A 21,114-nucleotide genomic window follows, 5' to 3' on the forward strand; every position below is an offset into this window, starting at 1 on the left:
CTCTCGACGCCTCCCATGGGCTGTACCCTGCCCTATGATATGGATGGACCTTCTTTTGCAGCCCAAGAATTGTACCTTTTTCCAACACCTGTTTCTTTCAGTCCTCCATGAGTATTCTAAATCGGTATGCATCTACACAGATGGATCGAACGTCAACGACAGGGTCGGTTACACTTTTGCACAGCAAGGGAACACGAGAAGCACGCTTAGTGACTGTAGTATATACACTACAGAGTCGGTTGCCATCTCTCAGGCTTTGAGGTATGTCAAACCCCAGACCACGACGATCTTTCTGATCTACAGCGATTCCATGAGCTGCTTAAAAGGCATAACCCTGTGCTGTCCCATAAATCGTTTGGTCGCCAACATCCTTCATCTGGACACCGAGTCACACAGGCATTCCAGGAAATGAACTCACTGATCGTCTAGCTAAAGCCGAAGCTACAGGTGATACCGGGCACAGACTTAAGATTAAAACTTCGACGCTGTATTTTGAGGCTCTGGGAACTGAAACGGCAGGCGACTGCGACCCAAAACAAGTTGAGAGCGATTAAAGGACCCAATAAGGTGCGGCACACATGCCATTTTGTTGTGCCTACTACGCATCGACCACACGAAATTCACCCACGAGTTCGTTCTGTACCAGGAGGAAGCTCCTCACTGGTCAGGAGGATCCTCCTCGCTGCAGTTGCAGCAGTCTACTGACGACAGCGAATGCTCTTGTTGAGGGCGGCCTGCTGGCCGATCTACGGCATGCTCTCACCTTGCCTACCTCACTACCTCAGATGCTTGAGGATGACGTGACAGCTTCTACCAGATTGGTGCATTTCGTGAGGGAGAACGGATTTTACTCTAGCCTATGTGGAATGCCTGCTTAACCCGCAGGACAGGACATATAGAATAAATTGTGGAAAGGGGCCAAAATAAGGGCCTGTCAGTTACACTCGAACATACAACTTTATTATTTGATCAAACATTACAAGAGCCCAAAAATTTTTTAAATACACAGCTTTAATCTTTGGGACGGTTACCGGCTGAAAGCCACTTTAATTTAAAAACGACTGAAGGCCAACAACTTAAAACGCAAGCATAATCAGAAATTTATAAGGCAAGCCTCATCTTAAAACAGTTCTTTAGTTAGGCTGAAGTAAACAAGTTAAATTCAAATCGGCTGAAGGCCAAACACTTAAAACTCCAAAAAATTAAATTTTTTTAATACCAAAGTCCTTACGTGAAACAGATCTTTAATTTAGGCTGAAGGCCTTAAGAACAAACAACTAAACTCAAACCGGCTGAAGGGCGAAGACTTAAGATTTCAATAGGTTGAAGTAAACAAGTTAAATTCAAATCTGCTGAAGGCCGAAGACTTAAAAATTAAAAAAAAATTTAGAGTCAAGTGAAACAGTACTTTAAACTAGGCTGAAGGCCTTAAGAGTAAACCAACTCTAATTTAAACCAGAAAAACGGCTAGAAGCCATACAAGTACCAACAACAAGAACAAATTAAAAAAAAAAACAAGGCAATACACACAATGGCGCCAAGATGTTCAGAGATCGGCCTGGAATTCAAACACTAACGCTCGCTTAGGTGAGGCAGGCAGTCGGTACAACCATCCTCAATCCGACGGCTACCCAATCGACAGACCGTCAACAGACCAATGTTCAAGGTGGTTCCCGCTCCGCACTTGCACCAAGGTTCCGCTCCGCACTCGCACCAGAATTCCAAAGCTGCTGACAGCGGAGACTGTAGAACCAAAAAGAACGGATCACAGACGACCCATAAGGGGTGGAGGCCTCGAAAACCCACGTCGTTTAATCAAACGACCGACTAACTCAGAGGCAGTAGGCCGACAACACTTAAATAAACTTTTCAGTGAAAGTAACATAAGCTACACACAGCCCCACGAACATCTGCACGAGGACTAGACGATGCTCACGGCAGTCACTGTGCAATAGCGAGGGCGAACCACGAGTCGGCGCACACAGCCAACCCATAAGCAATCGCCGGCCAACTACACGTCGTCTAACATGACGACCGACCGACGGTCAACCAATGTCGTCCCCACTCAAACAGGTGTGTCGGCAATCGTTGGGCAAGTAATGGTTATCCGCACTTTAATGACGCTGCATGCCCCACTGGTGCTGCGTCGCAACTGCGCCAACCGACCAACCGGTACACATCAGCACGGAAACAGCACTAAAATACCTGGGCACTTGACGTCACAAGCTATACACAATATCACAAACACTTGGACGAAGAACGCTACCAATGGTAAAAAGAGTGACTACGCACTGGAGATGACGAACCACGAGTTGAGACACACACATCGCCAACCCATAAACGATCGGCGAGCAATCACGTCGTCCGGTAAGACGACCAACCGATGATCAACCAAGACCGTCCCTATTAAAACCATGTGTGCCGGCAACGGTCGGGCGAGTCATGGCTATCCGAACCTCACTGCCGCTCCAACCCGACCCACTCCTGCCGCGTCCCAACTGTCCGACTGCCAGGTCCGAACTCCACTCCTGGCACGTTGCAACTCACTGCCAGATACGAACTCACTTACGACACACCAACCGGGAAATCATAGCAGTCCAGCAAAGATAATACGACGGGGCGTATATCGATAAGCGCTGCTGCTGCCGCTCACGGGCAGGAAAGGCAGCAACTCAGTAACAACAGTAATGAATTAACAAAACGCGGTGGCAGTACAGTAAAAACAAAATGTAAAAGAGAAATGGCACGAACACGAGCCACTCACGGCTCACTATGTAATACCCCTCCACTTCCAGTGTTTGGGGTGGTTGTGGGGACGAGATCCTCCCCCTGTGGCGGGTCCCCACCAAGCGAGTACAGCTTACTTTCTTCTTCTCTCACCTTGTTGTGCTTTCGATCCTCTTGTGTAGTAAGATGCTTCCTGGGTTATCTCTGTTTTCTTTTACCAATCATGTTACAACTATTGTCATGCCCTTTTAAACTCTTTGATTTGATTATGTAGTTTGAGTCCTCGTTTTTTCCGCTTTTTACGTTTTTACTTGTTTCTCTCAACGAGGGACTGATGATCCCCTCTAAAGATAGCTACACAGCTAGGAGCGGAGGCGTTTGAGAGATAACTCTGATAATATGGTTACGAACGGCCACTGAATTCACTATGAAATATTGCCCTAGTTAGGGCATATGTAATTTAATTCTAATCAGTCTTAGACTTTATGCATGGTCTACCTTCAAAAGAAATACAATATTGCTTCAGCACCTTACTTGCTGTATTACTCTCTGTACGCTCCTTATCTGTTAAAGGTGGTGGTCCACGAGTCGTTCTCGTATTCGGACGCAGTATTGCAGTGAGTTTCGAATTCTTTCCAACACCAAGGACCATCTAGTAAATGTCGAAAAGACTAAAATTCTCTTCTCCCGGTTTCGAACCATATCAACGGGACTGCTGTACACTTCAATTTGAGATAACCTAGACAGAAAAATCCCGGGGAGGATTGAGGTCGGGTGATACTGCGCAATCGGTTCACCTTGGGCCATACTGGCACATTAAATGTCCTCTTACAGCAGCAGAAATATGTGCACCAAGATGCACCTACCACAGTCCCCAACCATGGGCCATGGGTGAAATTTCGGTCCAGTGAAATAAGGAGTTACTCGAAAAGATTACGTTTGAAAAACAATTGTTCTAACAGGGCAAATCTTTCATACTGTAGTCAGTGGTGGCTCGTATGCACAGGCACTCCCGTTATCTAACAAAGTATAATTTTCTTTTTTGCGCCTCTACAATTTCCAAACAATTTGTAAAGGTAAACATCGTCGATAGTACGCTGTAATATTCTTTACTAATAGTGCGTTCGGCCGATTTCGGCATTTATGTTGATTTCAATCACGCATGGATAATCATGATATGATTTATCATTTACTCTAAGAGGTAAAGGACGACACATTGAAATGTCCCCTTAGAACAATTATACATGACTGTCCTTAAACTGACACACAATATTTTTAGTCAACGGAATCTGACTTTCAATAATCCCTACAAAAGAATGGCCCTGACTAACATTGACGAATACCTTTCACAAATCACTTACCTCACAAAAATCTTGGTTACTCGAACTACTGCAATACAGATAGCGCCACTACTGCCAGCTAAATAAAAGATTCAAACTACGGAAGGCACTAACTACTGATAGGCATAGTTAGCAAATGAAAGATTTTAATAGAGAACAAACAATGTATTTACCTTAATAGTATTGAAAAATCATAATATACATAGCAGTTCATGACATCCAGTCTTACAAATTTCAAAACTCCGCCATTTCTCTCCCCACATCCACCACTGCTGGCGGCTCACCTCCAACTGCGCAACGCTACGCACTGTTCACATCCATCTGCCCAACACTACAATGGCAGACAACAATGCAAACTAGCCACAGACTGCACACAGCGCAGCCAGTGATTTTTCATACAGAGCGCTACGTGGCGTTACCAATAAGAAAACCTAAACAGCCTACTTACAACATCACGAGGAAGTTATCCAAATGGGATAGAAAGCTGTATGTAATGTGCATGTATAGACGAGCAAATTGTTACAATATCAGAAAATGGGATGATTTATTAAAGAGAAAGAACTTTAGAAATTGCCGGCCGGAGTGACCGAGCGGTTCTAGGCGCTTCAGTCTGGAGCCGCGCAACTTCCACAGTCGCAGGTTCGAACCCTGCCTCGGGCATGGATGTGTGTAATCTCCTTAGGCTAGTTAGGTTTAAGTAGTTCTAAGTTCTACGGGACTGATGACCTCAGAAGTTAAGTCCCATAGTGCTTAGAGCCATTTGAACCATTTGAAGCTTTACAAATTAAGCAAGTGGAAGACGCTTGATCCACCTCTGACCATTATGCAAGCAGTTATTCGGATTAGCATTGGTTGATAGAGTTATCGGATGTCCTCTAGAGGATGTCTTGCCAAATCCTGTCCAACTAATGCGTTAGATCTTCAAAATACGGAGCTGGTTGGAAGCTCCCGCCCATAATGCTCCAAACGTTCTCAGTTGGGGAGAAATACGGCGCCCTTGCTGGCCAAGGAGGGGTTTGGCAAGCTTGAAAACCGGCAGTAAAAATCTTCACCGTGTGTCAACGGGCGTTATCTTGCTAAAATGTAAGCCCATAATGTGTTACAATAACAGATAACCAAACAGTGCGTAGAATATCATCGACGTATCACTGTCCTGTAAGGGTGTCGGTGATGACACCAAAGGGGTCTTGATTCGAAAATAAACGGCGCTCCAGACCATTATTCCTGGTTGTCGGATTGTATTGCGGGCGGCAGTCAGATTAGTATCCCACTGCTGGCCGGAGCGTCTCTAGACAGCCCGGCTTGGAATCTGATTGACTGGAGAAGAATTATCTTCAGTGATGAGTACCACTTAGAACTGAGCCCCGATGACAATCGAAAACGTGTCTGGAGACGCCCAGAGAGCAGTGAGCTAACTGTCGCCCATCATACTGGCCCGACAACCGGGAGTGATGGTCTTTGGTCTTCATAGAAGGATCAGTTTGGTTGACATCAGGGCCACCTTGACAGCACAGCGGTACGTCGACGTTATTCTACACCCCGTTTTGTTGCCCTTCATGGCAAGTCATCTTGGGCTTACATTTCAGCAATATAAAAACCGCCTGGGCACGCCTAAAGTTTCTACAGCTCGTCTTCATACTTGCCAAGCCCTACCTTGGCCAGCAAAGTCGCTGGACCTCCCAAACTGAGGACGTTTAGGGCATTATCGGCAGTGCCCTGGAACCAGTTCGGGATTTTGATGACCTAACGCACGAATTGAATAGAATTTGGCACGATACCCAGAGGAAGACATTCAGCAACTCAATCTTTCAATGCCAGCCGAATAACTGCTTGTATATGGCCCAGAGGTGGACTATCACTGACTTGCTCAACTTGTGAAACTCTTTCTCTTCAATAAATCACACATTTTTTTCTGAAATTGTATTCATTTGTTTGTCTGTACACGTACATCACATCTACCGATCTCTGTTGCTTTCGGATAATTTCTTCGTGATGCGACGTCTTTTCTCTCTTATACTGTACCTGATGTGGTATATAAATCAATCAATAGTCCTTCACATGTGGAATACTAATTACATTTATATTGTTATGGCACAAAAAATGGTTCAAATGGCTCTGAGCACTATGGGACTTAACTTCTGTGGTCATCAGTCCCCTATAACTTAGAAGTACTTAAACCTAGCTAACCTAAGGACATCACACACATCCATACCCGAGGCAGGATTCGAACCTGCGACCGTAGCGGTCGCGTGGTTCCAGACTGTAGCGCCTAGAACCGCTCGCTCACTCCGGCCGGCCTGTTGTGGCACAGAATAGTAAGAGGATGAGAATTAGAAAATGTTATTAAAACTCATTCACCTTGCTACAAGCAAACTACGGTCATGCCAGAGACGGTAAGAGAACCAGGAAATTAGGCATGTGTCGCATGTGTTTCACGCCTCAGCACGTTACCATACCGCGCCGAGAGAGAGAGACGATGAGATCGGCAGAAAATAACAGAGGATAGAAAACCAGCAGAAACGTGACATGCATATGCCTTAGCTCGTAAGAGACGTCAAAAGAAATTGTATCTATTTCGTAAGAACTATTATCAGAGAGCCTACACTGCAGTTAAGAGCCTGTTAAGCGATTAGAGCAGAACGAGGAGGACACATGTGGTCATTGCGAAACGAACATCACCTCATAGCCTCATGTTAGCTCCCTTTAAATACTGGAGCTCTCCAGTTCTCAAGGAGTTGATAATAGGGATCGACAGCGTTCACAGTAACAGCACTCGATTCCATGATTACGGTTCTGTACCGAATCAATGTCCTAAATACTCCAAAACAGTCTATGAACCAGCCGAAGTTGTGACTGAGATGACGGTCTTCGTCTGATGAATTTCATACTGTTCGCCGACTACCACTGCTGATAGAGAAGCCGACTGTCTTCCGACAACACCACATTGCACAGTTTTGACAGCACCGAACTTCAGCGCGGAACCAGCAGCAGGGCCTCGTGGGGTCCACGTCCCTGTTCAACTCTTGGGCGCCTCCGGGTGCTGAAACCTACCTGGCCGGTAGGAAGGAGATCGATCTACCACACGACTTTCGACGACATCGCATTGCGAATGGGTCATCAGGGATCAACACAAAATTCGAAGTGCGACCGAGCACAATCCGGCAGCTAGTACGAAACCATTCGTCTGGACCACAGCAGTGCCGGCACCGGGTCGCGAAGCGAGTTCACGCACTCTTTGCCTGGACAAGCAGATGCGGAGCTGACTCGGCAGCTGCCAGAGGGAATCCAACACGCAGCTGACTGAGGCATCGGCTACAAGGCCGGAGTGGATCAAGACGACTGTAAACATTGTTAATAAATAATTAATCTTTGGCAATATTTCATTAGCGTCAGAGACGCTTCACAGGCATCCAACTGCTGTCCAGACTTCATGAAGAGGAGTCTCCGCTCGGTCCCTCTGCAGTACGTCACTTCAAATGTGACGCAACGTATGATTGTTACCAAGATGTGCTTCAAAACGACGATCCCACAATTAGTAAAGAATATCGCATCTTAGTACGGATCGTGTTTTTCTTTACAAAACCTCGCGAAATACTCTTTCATGAACCAATGTATACTGGAACGGGTTTACTTCTATTGGGTTGGTGTGTAAACTCGTAGCGTTTTTCCATAAGTTGAATAAGTGCAATAGATAGACATAACAGAGACTTTAATCGTCAGTAATATATTCTCATTCACTGTTTACGACAGTCTGCCAACGTTGCGTTAACTTTTCGATTCCGCGTCTGTAGGAATCACATGGTTTTGAGGTGAAGAACTCCTCCAGCCGTGTTCGGAGCGAATTTTTATCCTGAAAGGAAGTTTCTTGAAGGCATTCGATATAGAGCGGAAAAGAAGAAATCCTGAGGGCGTAAGATCAGCTGAACATGGCGGGTGCGGTATGACACCCAACCCATCTCCTGTATAACATTTTTTTCCAATCTAGCAGAACGCGAACGGACGTTATTGTGGAGTAGGATCACTTCATGCAGTCTTCTTGGCCGTTGTTCTTGGATCGCGTCTGCAAGACGTCGCGCATGTTCACGATTAATGTCAGTAGTGATGGTTACACCTCAGGGAAGCAATTCGTAGTGCACCACACGATCGCTGTCCTCCCAGACGCATAACATCATCTTTTGCGGATGTCTGCAGGTCTTTGTACAAGGAGCTGCTGCTTAGTTTGGACTCAACCATGCCCTTCTTTTCCTTGTGTCAGCATGAAGACTACATTTCTCGTCACCAATGACAAAAAAGGGTAGAAGTGGAAGGGGATTTTTCACTAGCCAATTGATGACGAGCAAGCAGAGATGCTCAAAGGCCACCCACTGACGTTCGTGATTTTGGCTTAGGTCATTCGATTTTTGAACCTTCCCCCACAGCATTTAAATGTCGCCCTATGGTATAATGATAACATCTTATTTACCATTTCTCGAGTACAAGGACGTGGATCATCGTGGGTTAATGCGTTTGAACTATCTTTATCAAACGCCTAAGGTCATTCTAACGTGGAGAGCCACTAATGTCCAAACGGCCCTCCTTAAAACGAGAAAACCACTTATCTGCCTTGCTCTGTCCAATATCATTATCCCCATACACGGTGCTGATGTTTCAGCTGTCATCCCTCTACTGAACTGAAGAGTACGTCGTAAAAGTTCCAATTTTTGCACTTGGCATTCCATTTTCCAGCGTCCACACCTCCACTCAATATCACCAACAGAAATAAATGAACAAACGTAAACTCAGATAGCAACAGTGATCTGCAAATAAAAAATGGCAACAGGTAAATAAACCGATAACAACCGGAATACCAACATGCAAAACCAAAACGCTACGAACTTATGCACCAAACTAATATTACCCCATGTATTCACTCGTGCTATTTTTTGTTATCAATTATCATACAACTTGAATGTTATGAAACCAAATTTGTTCAGTCTTTCCAGCCTATGATGGTAAGCTTGATACTTTTTTACGGAGAATGTGATATTGTTGCAGGACTTGTTCGCTTCATCTTGCTGGACATGTTAGAGGTATCACAAAGTTACATATATCACACGAAGTTGTGTGAGCATTCATGTTAGTAAAAAGTATTCTCTGTTTTATAGCATGAACGTGTATGAAATCTATGGTATTATCAGAGTCTTTTCTTTTACAGTGATAACACAAAATACGATGATACTAAGATCGATAAGAGGCAAAAAGCTATATGATATGTTCCTGGACATTGGCATCGAAATGTGTGAAAACCTTTTAAGGCAGGAAGCTGTTCAAAAACTGATGAATATTAAAGAGGAAAAGTTCGACCTGCTTGTCATGGAATACTTCTTCATGAACGATTGCTTCTTAGGATTCTCACACAAATTCAATGTGCCCGTTGTCGCCTTGTCTTCTGTTGGAGGGTTTCACTGGGTAACAGATGCAGTTGGCGAGCTAAGCACGCCATCATACATTCCTGATATTTTTAGCGACTTTACAGACCACATGACTTTCTGGCAGCGTTTAGAAAACACTGTGGCTTTGACGTACGCAAGGTACGTTTATAATTACCACTTCTTACCGAAAATGGATGAAATAGTCAAAGAGAATTTCAAAGATCCTGCGATGCCACCTCTGTCAGCTCTCAGAGCCAACACGTCGCTGATCATCGTGCAAAGCCACGTGAGCTTCAGTTATCCCCGACCTCACTTACCCAATGTGATTGAGACCGGCGGAATGCACATCCAGCAACCAAAGGCACTACCACAGGTAAGATGGCGCTTTCTACCATGTTCTACAATTATTAATAAAATACACTGAGTACCTTAAATGATTTCTCTCCTTTACTCCCCTTCTCACACATACACAGGTATTCATTCTCGCTATCCCCCTCCCTCCGTCTCTCTCTCTCTCTCTCTCTCTCTCTCTCTCTCTCTCTCTCACACACACACACACACACACACACACACACATTGGATTTTTATCCCAGAACACAAAACTCACTAAAATATCCGGTTAATGACCAAGTATCTAAACAATACCATGTGCTATATGTAGTGTGTTTCAAAAAGATTCATGCAATAGTACAACACTTCGTGTTCGACCCGAATGGGTTCCAAGTTAATTAACGCATGCGGTTACAAAGTCCTTGTTTAAAAAAAAATACGATTTTACGTGGGCATTACTTTTATTTACATGCTTTCGTAACGACGCGGTATCTGTTACGGGTATTGAACTTTAATTCCTTTTCCAAATTTATCTTTCGTCGAATATACTGCTTGCTCTACGACCAGTTGCGGGATACGCTGCAGCCCTGTCTCACTCCCTTCTCAATTGATGTGTCCCTTTCAGGTCCTTTGATCCTCTGGGCTACAGTTTGCATTCTGTACAAATTGTAGATAGACGGTTGTCCCCTACATTTTATTCCTGGCGACTACATTATTTCAAACAGTATCTTCCACTCAGTCGATCATTTTTTCTAAATATAGAGGTGCTATTAGCGTGCGTTTTCCTTTTTCAATCTGTCTTGTAACATGTTCCGTAGTGGTAGTATGGCTTCTTATGTTTTTCCAGTTTTTCAGAGCCCAAAGAAACCTCTCTCACAAGACAGCTTCTGTCAGCATCACATACTCCCCAAGACACAAACCTGGTGTAAAAATCTTCAGGACGAAAGTAATTTTAGCATTATGATTCACTGCCAAGTTACATAATTCGATGAAAGTTGGCCATACATAGACAGTCCTGCTACAGTATAGTACAGAAGGTAACTGAATGAAAATACACAATGAGATGAACAAAAATGAGACCTTTATTGAAAGTCACCTCATTTTACGATAGTCCCCTGGACATTACAGAAGGCAGGACATGGTTGTTCATAGGGCGTGTGATCGCCACAGATGGATATGCATGCTCTGCAACGTGGTTCCATGGTAGTCACAAACTTGGAAAGCAGTTCTTGTGCAAGGACGTTTCATTCCTCCACACGGCCGCTGACGACTTTTGGATGGCCTCAGGTGCTTGCGGACATGCTGCTGCATGTCTCCTGTGGCATCCCACACGTTCTTGATGGGTTTTAAGTCGAGCGAACGGATAACGTATAGGCCAGTCCATTAGCCGAAAATGTTCTCGTTCCGGGAACTCCTCCGCTTGCACTGTGCGATGCGGTCGCGCATTGTCATCCATGAGCGTGAAGTCACTGCCGAATGTACACCTGAAAAGGCGCACAGTGTCAGTACAACGTTGACTGCTGCGTGTACCATGTTCAAAGATCTGAATGTCAGTACCCCTATCCAATATTATGTATCCCCTCACCATAACACCTGGACCACCAAAACGACCATGTTCGGCAGTGTTCTTGGATGCATGATGTGTTTCCACGTCTCGTCTTATGAGGTTCACCATTCAGGCTGACTCTTTCTTATCCGAGAAGAGCACGCGGGCTCAGTTAGTCCAGTTCTTATGTTCCTGACACTATCACAAGCGCTGCAGCCGATGAAAGAGTGTGAACGGAACATAATGTACAGATCGTCGGGCAAAGCGACTACCCGCATACAGTCACCGTGCTCCTGTGTAGCGTGAGATTGCGTGTCTTGCAGTCCTGTTAAATAGGGTTGGAATTGGAGCCGCTGTTTGACCTGGGTCTCTTCTTGCCTGTTTCACAATGTAGCGGCCATCTGCTGCTGTAGTTAACCACTGTCGACCGTCTCCTCTCCTTCGGGAAGCAGTGTCTGTGTTTCGGAACGCTCCCCACGCACGTGAAACAACGCTGTCTGCGCTACCAAACTCCATGGCTTCACTCGTCACACTTCGTTCCCCTTCCAACTTCCCGCTGATCTTTGCCGTGGTAAATCGTGCAAATGTTATCTCCGGGCCAAGCTGTAATGAAGAACACCATCACAGTCGACCGTAACTGCTCCCTGATTGGCAGACACTACTTGGGACTATATGCAGGCCGACCTAATGTCATGTGACGTCCAACTTCCTGTGCATGACTGGAAGACCTCTAGCGGCATACTATTGTAGTTCCTGTCCTGAAGTTTTGCAGACCAGTATAGCTTGAAAATTGAACTCTACTGAAGTGAGGGACACGCCGAACAGAAACACTTTTATCACTGAAAGAAGGGCCAACTGGTGTCCATGCGAAGAACCGTAAAGCGATGGTGCCGAATTACCCGCAGGTGGCGTCCGAGACGCCGCATCTACCAACGGTAGAGCCCAAATTGGTGCAAGTTATCCTGTGGTTCCCAAGGACCCAATTCACTATACAATGAATGAAAAATCGGTACTCTCTGTTTTGGAATACTTATATATGTAAACTATGAAGCCAGCAGATCTACATTGATGATCTAAGACATTATGCCCACTGCCCACCACGAAACTGAAAGACTCCTGGTGGAGATGCGGGCACTGACGATGTAAGGAAAGTATTCAAGCGGAACAGAGACATATGGGGAAACATTCTAGCAACGATACGGGCTGCAAATGGGGAAACCCGCCGACATGAGCGACTTTTATTAACAGCAAGTTGTTATACCCGGCGCCTCGGAACGAGCATATCGGAAACGACGAAGCTAGCTGCCTGCTAGCGTGCTACCATTGTGAACATATATGGGAAGTGGTCGAAGCACAGTGAAACCACGAGATGGCGAAATTATGTTGGACATCCTTGCCTCATCACAGACCGATGTGAAAAGCAGGACAGGTGGAGAGTGCAACAATGCTGGTACAGGCACAAGGGTTTCAGAGCACACCGTTCAGCGCCAGTTGTTGGACACAGATCTCCATAGAAGACGACCGCTATGTGATTCCATGGTGTCACAGCGTCGTCGTCAATAACTGACGACTGCACTGAGGACGTGATCATCGATATTTGACTGTGGATCAATATAAATCAAGTTGATCCTTGTGTCTGGGTACATCGAAATCCAGTGAACCGCCTCCTCGAAACAAGCACTGGGCCACGGACGCTGCCCGGTGGGGGCAGTATTGTTCAACGTGGGGCATTCACTTCCATGAGATCTGCGATACTAATCGAAGGCTGCATGATAGCTGTGGATTATGTGAACATTATTGCTGGGCATCTGTATTGCTTCATGCTTGATGTCTTGTCAGAGGCATAGGCGTCTTCCATCAGAATAATTGTCCATATCATAAGGCCAGCATCGAGCTGCAGTGAAGTGAGGAACATGATAATGAATTCATATTAATGTGCGGGCCACTGAGTTCGCCCAGACTGAGCCCTATGGAACAAGTCTGGGATGCTATTGGATGCTAGCTCAGCTCCCACAAAGCACCACACGCTGTTGGACGCTAGCTCCGTTCTCACTAAGCACCATCCAATTATTTACGGAAAATCGCGAGGACATCTGCTCTCTGGTGCCATATACCTCCGAAAACATGAAAATAGCGTAACCTGTGCGTGAACATCGGTGTCTGGTGTCATATACCTCCAGAAATCTATCGGGGACTTTTTAGACCCCTGTCACCCACAATCGCTGCTGTATTTCATTCAAAAGTGGACTCACACGCTACTAAGTAGGTGAGAGTAATGCTCTGATTCATCAGCAGCAGCATGCTTTGCATAGTGACATGTGTGTCTCTAACTCCTCGCCACTTTTGAGCACTTCTTCATTAGTCTTGTCCCGACCTTGGTCCTCATGGGACTTGATTGATCCCCATAATGAGTTGTCCAATGTGGTCAGGTCTGAGTTTTGTGGGGCTTGAGATTTTGCTGAACTACCTATATGCCCTATACAGTAACCACAAAATTGTTCATCGAGGAACTCACATACCTGAAAAGCAACATGTGCTAGAGATCTGTCTTTGTGTAGCAATGTGTAGCCTATGTCTGTCTTGACTTTGATCTGAGCTATTAACAACGTTTATAATCTATACTAAAACGAATTTGTAGTCAGGTCCCTTAAAAGATATGGTCTGAACAGGTATTTTCATGACATCATACTTGATATCATGAGGTGTTTTCCTTTCCAGCTTTGCACATAACGGCTATTTTTCTTAGACCAGGAAACTATACTCGTCTTGTATGAACTGTGATATACCGCTCATTGATCAGATAGTTTTTTGTGCGATGCTCATCACTTGGAATCTGATTGAGTGACAGTGGCACATGTTTCCTACAGTTCATCACGCCATCTGTCTTTGACAGTATTTAAAAGGAAAACATATTTCTCCCAGTCAAGTAGGAGTAAATCAAACAATGGAAAATCCAGGATGGAATGTAATAATAGTACAGAAGGAAAGTTGCTACTCACAATACAACAGATATTCTGAGTCGTGATAGGCACAACAAAAAGATTCACACAATTATAGCTTTCAGCCATTAAGGCCTTTGTCAGCAATAGACACACACACACACACACACACACACACACACACAATTTGCACACATGTCTGCAGTCTCAGATAACTGAAACCACACTGTGAGCAGCAGCACTAGTGCATGATGGGATTGGCAACTGGGTGGGGGTATGGAGGAGGCTGGGGCAAGGAAGGGGAAGAATAGTATGGTGGGGGTGGCAGACAGTGAAATTCTGCGGTTTAGATGGAGGGCAGGAGAGAAGATGTGGAGGGTGGGGTTGGGTGGGGGGAGTAGTGGATAGGAGAGAAATAAAAAGAAATTAAAAGACTGGGTGTGGCGGTGAAATGACAGCTGAGTAGAGCTGTGTAGTTTAAAAAGTCGCCGGCCGGCGTGACCGAGCGGTTAAAGGCGCTACAGTCTGGAGCCGCACGACCGCTACGGTCGCAGGTTCGAATCCTGCCTCGGGCTTGGATGTGTGTGATGTCCTTAGGTTAGTTAGGTTTAAGTAGTTCTAAGTTCTAGGGGACTTATGACCACAGCAGTTGAGTCCCATAGTGCTCAGAGCCATTTGAACCATTTTTTTAAAAGTCAGCCGGCCGGTGTGGCCGTCCGGTTCTAGGCACTTCAGTCTGGAATCGCGTGATCGCTATGGTCGCAGGTTCGAATCCTGCCTCAGGCATGGATGTGTGTGATGTCCTTCGGTTAGTTAGGTTTAAGTGGTTCTAAGTTCTAGGGGACTGATGACCACAGATGATAAGTCCAATAGTGCTCAGAGCCATTTGAACCATTTTTTTTAAAGTCGCGCCTGCAAAATACTAACAAGAATTCTTTACAGACGAATGGAAAACCAGGTAGAAGCCAACCTCGGTGAAGACCAACCCTGGGGAAGATAGTTGGATTCCATAGAAATGTTGGAACACACAAGGCAATACTGACCTTACGACTTATAATAGAGAAGACAGATTAAGGAAAGGCAAACCGGTTTCTAGCATTTGTAGGCTTAGAGAAGGCTTTTGACATTGTGGACTGGAATACTATCTTTCAAATTTTGAAGTTGGCATGGGTGAAATGCATTGAGCGAAAGGCTATTTACAGTTTGTACAGAAACCAGATGGCAGTTATAAGAGTCGAGGGTCAAAAAAAGAAGCAGTTGTTGGGAAGGGAGTAAGACAGGATTGTAGCCTCTCCCTGATGTTATTCAATGTGTATATTAAGCAAGCAGTAAAGGAAACAAAAGAAAAATTTGGAGTAGGAATTAAAACCCAGGCAGAAGAAATAAAAACTTTGAGGCTTGCCGATGACATTGTAATTCTGTCAGAGACAGCAAAGGACCTAGAAGATCAGTTGAAGGGAATGGACAGTGTATTGAAAGGAGGATATAAGATGAACATCAAAGAAGCAAAACGTGGATAATGGAATGTAGCCTAATTAAATGAGGTGTTGCTGTGGGAATTAGCTTAGGAAATGAGACACTTAAACTACACTCCTGGAAATTGAAATAAGAACACCGTGAATTCATTGTCCCAGGAAGGGGAAACTTTATTGACACATTCCTGGGGTCAGATACATCACATGATCACACTGACAGAACCACAGGCACATAGACGCAGGCAACAGAGCATGCACAATGTCGGTACTAGTACAGTGTATATCCACCTTTCGCAGCAATGCAGGCTGCTATTCTCCCATGGAGACGATCGTAGAGATGCTGGATGTAGTCCTGTGGAACGGCTTGCCATGCCATTTCCACCTGGCGCCTCAGTTGGACCAGCGTCCGTGCTGGACGTGCAGATCGCGTGAGACGACGCTTCATCCAGTCCCAAACATGCTCAATGGGGGACAGATCCGGAGATCTTGCTGACCAGGGTAGTTGACTTACACCTTCTAGAGCACGTTGGGTGGCACGGGATACATGCGGACGTGCATTGTCCTGTTGGAACAGCAAGTTCCCTTGCCGGTCTAGGAATGGTAGAACGATGGGTTCGATGACGGTGTGGATGTACCGTGCACTATTCAGTGTCCCCTCGACGATCACCAGTGGTGTACGGCCAGTGTAGGAGATCGCTCCCCACACCATGATGCCGGGTGTTGGCCCTGTGTGCCTCGGTCGTATGCAGTCCTGATTGTGGCGCTCACCTGCACGGCGCCAAACACGCATACGACCATCATTGGCACCAAGGCAGAATTGACTCTCATCGCTGAAGACGACACGTCTCCATTCGTCCCTCCATTCACGCCTGTCACGACACCACTGGAGGCGGGCTGCACGATGTTGGGGCGTGAGCGGAAGACGGCCTAACGGTGTGCGGGACCGTAGCCCAGCTTCATGGAGACGGTTGCGAATGGTCCTCGCCGAAACCCCAGGAGCAACAGTGTCCCTAATTTGCTGGGAAGTGGCGGTGCGGTCCCCTACGGCACTGCGTAGGATCCTACGGTCTTGGCGTGCATCCGTGCGTCGCTGCGGTCCGGTCCCAGGTCGACGGGCACGTGCACCTTCCGCTGACCACTGGCGACAACATCGATGTACTGTGGAGACCTCACGCCCCACGTGTTGAGCAATTCGGCGGTACGTCCACCCGTCCTCCCGCATGCCCACTATACGCCCTCGCTCAAAGTCCGTCAACTGCACATACGGTTCACGTCCACGCTGTCGCGGCATGCTACCAGTGTTAAAGACTGCGATGGAGCTCCGTATGCCACGGCAAACTGGCTGACACTGACGGCGGCGGTGCACAAATGCTGCGCAGCTAGCGCCATTCGACGGCCAACACCGCGGTTCCTGGTGTGTCCGCTGTGCCGTGCGTGTGATCATTGCTTGTACAGCCCTCTCGCAGTGTCCGGAGCAAGTATGGTGGGTCTGACACATAGGTGTCAATGTGTTCTTTTTTCCATTTCCAGGAGTGTAGTAGACGAGTTTTGCTATTTGGGGAGCAAAATAACAGATGATGGTCGAAGTAGAGAGGATATAAAATGTAGACTGGCAATGGCAAGGAAAGCGTTTCTGAAGACGAGAAATTTGTTAACATCGAGTGTGGATTTAAGAGTCAGGAAGTCTTTTCTGAAAGTATTTTTATGGTGATTAGCCCTGTATGGAAGTGAAACGTGTAAGATAAATAGTTCAGACAACAAAAGAATAGAAGCTTCCGAAATGTGGTGCTACAGAAGAATGCTGAAGATTAGATGGGTAGATCACGTGACTAATGAGGAGGTACTGAATAGAATTGGAGAGAAGAGAACTTTGTGGCACAACTTGACTAGAGGAAGGGATCGGTTGATATGACATGTTCTGAGGCATCAAGGGATACCAATTTAGTATTGGAGGGCAGCGTGGATGGTAAAAACCGTAGAGGGAGACCAAAAGATGAATACACTAAGCAGATTCAGAATGACGTAGTTTGCAGTAGGTACTTGGAGATGAAGAAGCTTCCACAGGATAGAGTTGCATGGAGAGCTTCATCATACCAGTCTCTGGACTGAAGACCACGACAACATCAACTGCCAGTGGGACTCCTGCTTACGAGGCACACACGCTGACCACTTCGCCATCCAGACACAGTGGTCAGCAGAACCACATAGACTACCATAGCACACCTGCCAAACTCGAACTATTACGGGAATCAGCGAGGTGCTGCAAGTAATGAGGCTAACGAGCAGGGGCTCTACATCAGTAGCATGTGATGTAAGTCGAGAATTTGGGTCTGACGAGAGATGTGCTATGGAAGTCTGTGTGTGACACTGTGGCCGGATGGCGTAGTGGTCAGCGCATCTGCCTGATATGCAAGGGAGCAGGTTCGAATCCCAGTCCTATACAAATTCTTCAATTTGCCCCATCGATACAAATTGATGCCCACGAGCAGCTAACATCATTCCTTTGTTTCTTGATTCATAGTTCCTGCAGGATCAAAATGGTGTCTGTTATTTTGGACAAATCCGAAAGCAAAGACACAACATACAGGAATATAAGATATGGTCACAAGACTATATATACACTTAGTATAGCTATAAATGGCGTGTAATGTAAAGTAAATACTGAAAAATGACAATATATGCCTATTAAAGTGCTGCTGTAGCTGTTCAGTGGAAAACTTTTCCTCTCCAGAATCGAAAGTACAGACGCACCGACCCATAAGGGTGCAAGAAGTATAGAAAACCCAAAACAGCTCAGTGGAGCCAGTGGAACGGCTCACATCGAGAGGCAGAAATCGTGCGATCTCTCAGGCTTGATTTATTGATGATGTACTTTCGTGTGTTCTGCCGAATTGTTCTTTCGTTTCCAACGTAATTATGGCCGCACTACGGGATTTAACAGGCTTTGAACGTGCAACGGCACTTGGAGCTAGAAGCGCGAGACATTCCATTTCGGAAATCGTCAGGGAATTCAATATTTCGAGGTGTGCCAAGAATACCTGGTGGATGACATCGGAAGTTCACTGAGGCTTTTTGCAGATGATGCTGTGGTGTATCGAGAGGTTGTAACAATGGAAAATTGTACTGAAATGCAGGAGGATCTGCAGCGAATTGACGCATGGTGCAGGGAATGGCAATTCAATCTCAATGTGGACAAGTGTATTGTGCTGCGAATACACGGAAAGATAGATCCTTTATCATTTAGCTACAAAATAGCAGGTCAGCAACTGGAAGCCGTTAATACCATAAATTATCTGGGAGTACGCATTAGGAGTGATTTAAAATGGAATGATCATATAATGTTGATCGTCGGTAAAGCAGATGCCAGACTGAGATTCATTGGAAGAATCCTAAGGAAATGCAATCCGAAAACAAAGGAAGTAGGTTAGAGTACGCTTGTTCGCCCACTGTTTGAATACTGCTCAGCAGTGTGGGATCCGTACCAGATAGGGTTGATAGAAGATATAGAGAAGATCCAACGGAGAGCAGCGCGCTTCGTTACAGGATCATTTAGTAATCGCGAAAGCGTTACGGAGATGATAGATAAACTCCAGTGGAAGACTCTGCAGGAGAGACGCTCAGTAGCTCGGTACGGGCTTTTGTCAAAGTTTCGAGAACATACCTTCACCGAAGAGTCAAGCAGTATATTGCTCCCTCCTACGTATATCTCGCGAAGAGACCATGAGGATAAAATCAGAGAGATTAGAGCCCACACAGAGGCATACCGACAATCCTTCTTTCCACGAACAATACGAGACTGGAATAGAAGGGAGAACCGATAGAGGTACTCAAGGTACCCTCCGCCACACACCGTCAGGTGGCTTGCGGAGTATGGATATAGATGTAGATACCAAATTTCTGGAGTTATCTTCTACCACAGACAACGTAGTGGCCGACATCCGTCACTTAACGACCGAGAGCAGCGTTTGCGTAGAATTGTCGCTGCTAACAGACAAGAAACACAGAGCGAAATAATCGCAGAAGTTAATGAGAGACGTACGGCGAACACATTCGTTAGGAACGTATTCGTTAGAACAGTGCGGCGAAGTTTGGCGTTAATGCGCTACGGCAGTAGAGGACCGACACGAGTGCCTTTGGTAACATTACAACAACGCCTGCAGCACATCCCCTGGGCTCGGTACCTTGTCGGTTGGGCCCTAGACGCTGGAAAAACGTGACCTGGCCAGATGAGTCCTTATTTGATAAGAGATGATGGTAGAGATCGAGTGGAGCGCAGACCCCACGAATCCATGGACACAGTTGTCAACAAGGCTCTGTGCAAGCTGGTGGTAGCTCCATAATGCTATGGGCTGTGTTTACATAGAATAGACTGCCTCCTCTGGTCCAACTGAAGCGATCATTAACTGCAAATAGTTATGTTTCGCTACTTGGAGATGATTTGCTGCTATTTATGGCTTTCATGTCCCCACACATGTCACCGGACCACAACAGTTCGCGATTGGTTTCGAGAACATTCTGAACAAGTTGAGCGTATGATTTGGCCACCCATATCGGCCGGCATTGAATCTCATTGGACATTAATGGGACGTAATGTAGAGGTCATTTCGAGCAGAAAATCCTCCACCGGCAACACTTCCCTAATTATAGACGGCTACAGAGTCAGCACGGTTCAGTATTTCTGCACGGAACTTCCAACGACTTGTTGAGTCTATGCCACGTCGAACTGGGTCACTGTGCCGGGCCGGCCGCTGTGACCGAGCGGTTCTAGGCGCTTCAGTCCGAAACCGCGATGCTGCTACGGTCACAGGTTCGAATCCTGTCTCGGGATGGATGTGTGTGATGTCATTAGTTCTAAGTCTAGGGGACTGATGACCTCAGATGTTAAGTCCCATAGTGCTTAGAGCCATTTGAACCATTTGAACCACTATGCCGGGGGGACAGGGATCTGACACGATATTTGGAGGTGTCCCACGAACTTGAGCACCTCAGTGTACTGCACACATATGTGCTGGTTGTCAAACAACGAGTAAGATTTTGGAGAATTAGAGTATGGTATCCTAATCACATACAACTTCGCCGGCCATGTATTCACAATACCTGTGTTGTGAGCTATGTATGCATGAAGGTGTAAAGCGTATGTATTGGTTCCTATGTAAGCAAACAATCACAAGATCCGCGAGTATAGCTAAACTGCGATACGAAATTCACATTATGTGTTTCCAAATATTTCCGCTTTTGATTTTTTATTACGCTGCAAATACAAAAAGTCCATCACACTATCAATCGATACTACAGGACACAGACATTATCATCAAACACGTCTACTGTAGATTCCACAGTATCTGA

General features: G+C 45.9%; 1 protein-coding gene across 1 annotated transcript in view; it reads left to right on the forward strand.

Moving 5' to 3' along the window:
• LOC126101036 (UDP-glycosyltransferase UGT5-like) overlaps positions 1-21,114 on the forward strand; it is a 49,079-nt gene that overhangs the window by 13,366 nt on the left and 14,599 nt on the right. The window contains exon 3 of the mRNA XM_049911699.1: positions 9,262-9,851. Within this exon, the coding sequence (XP_049767656.1) occupies positions 9,262-9,851 (590 nt within the window). The remainder of the gene's footprint in view (positions 1-9,261; positions 9,852-21,114) is intronic.

Source organism: Schistocerca cancellata, chromosome 9, assembly GCF_023864275.1.
Source record: "Schistocerca cancellata isolate TAMUIC-IGC-003103 chromosome 9, iqSchCanc2.1, whole genome shotgun sequence".
NCBI classification, from domain to species: Eukaryota; Metazoa; Arthropoda; class Insecta; order Orthoptera; family Acrididae; genus Schistocerca; species Schistocerca cancellata.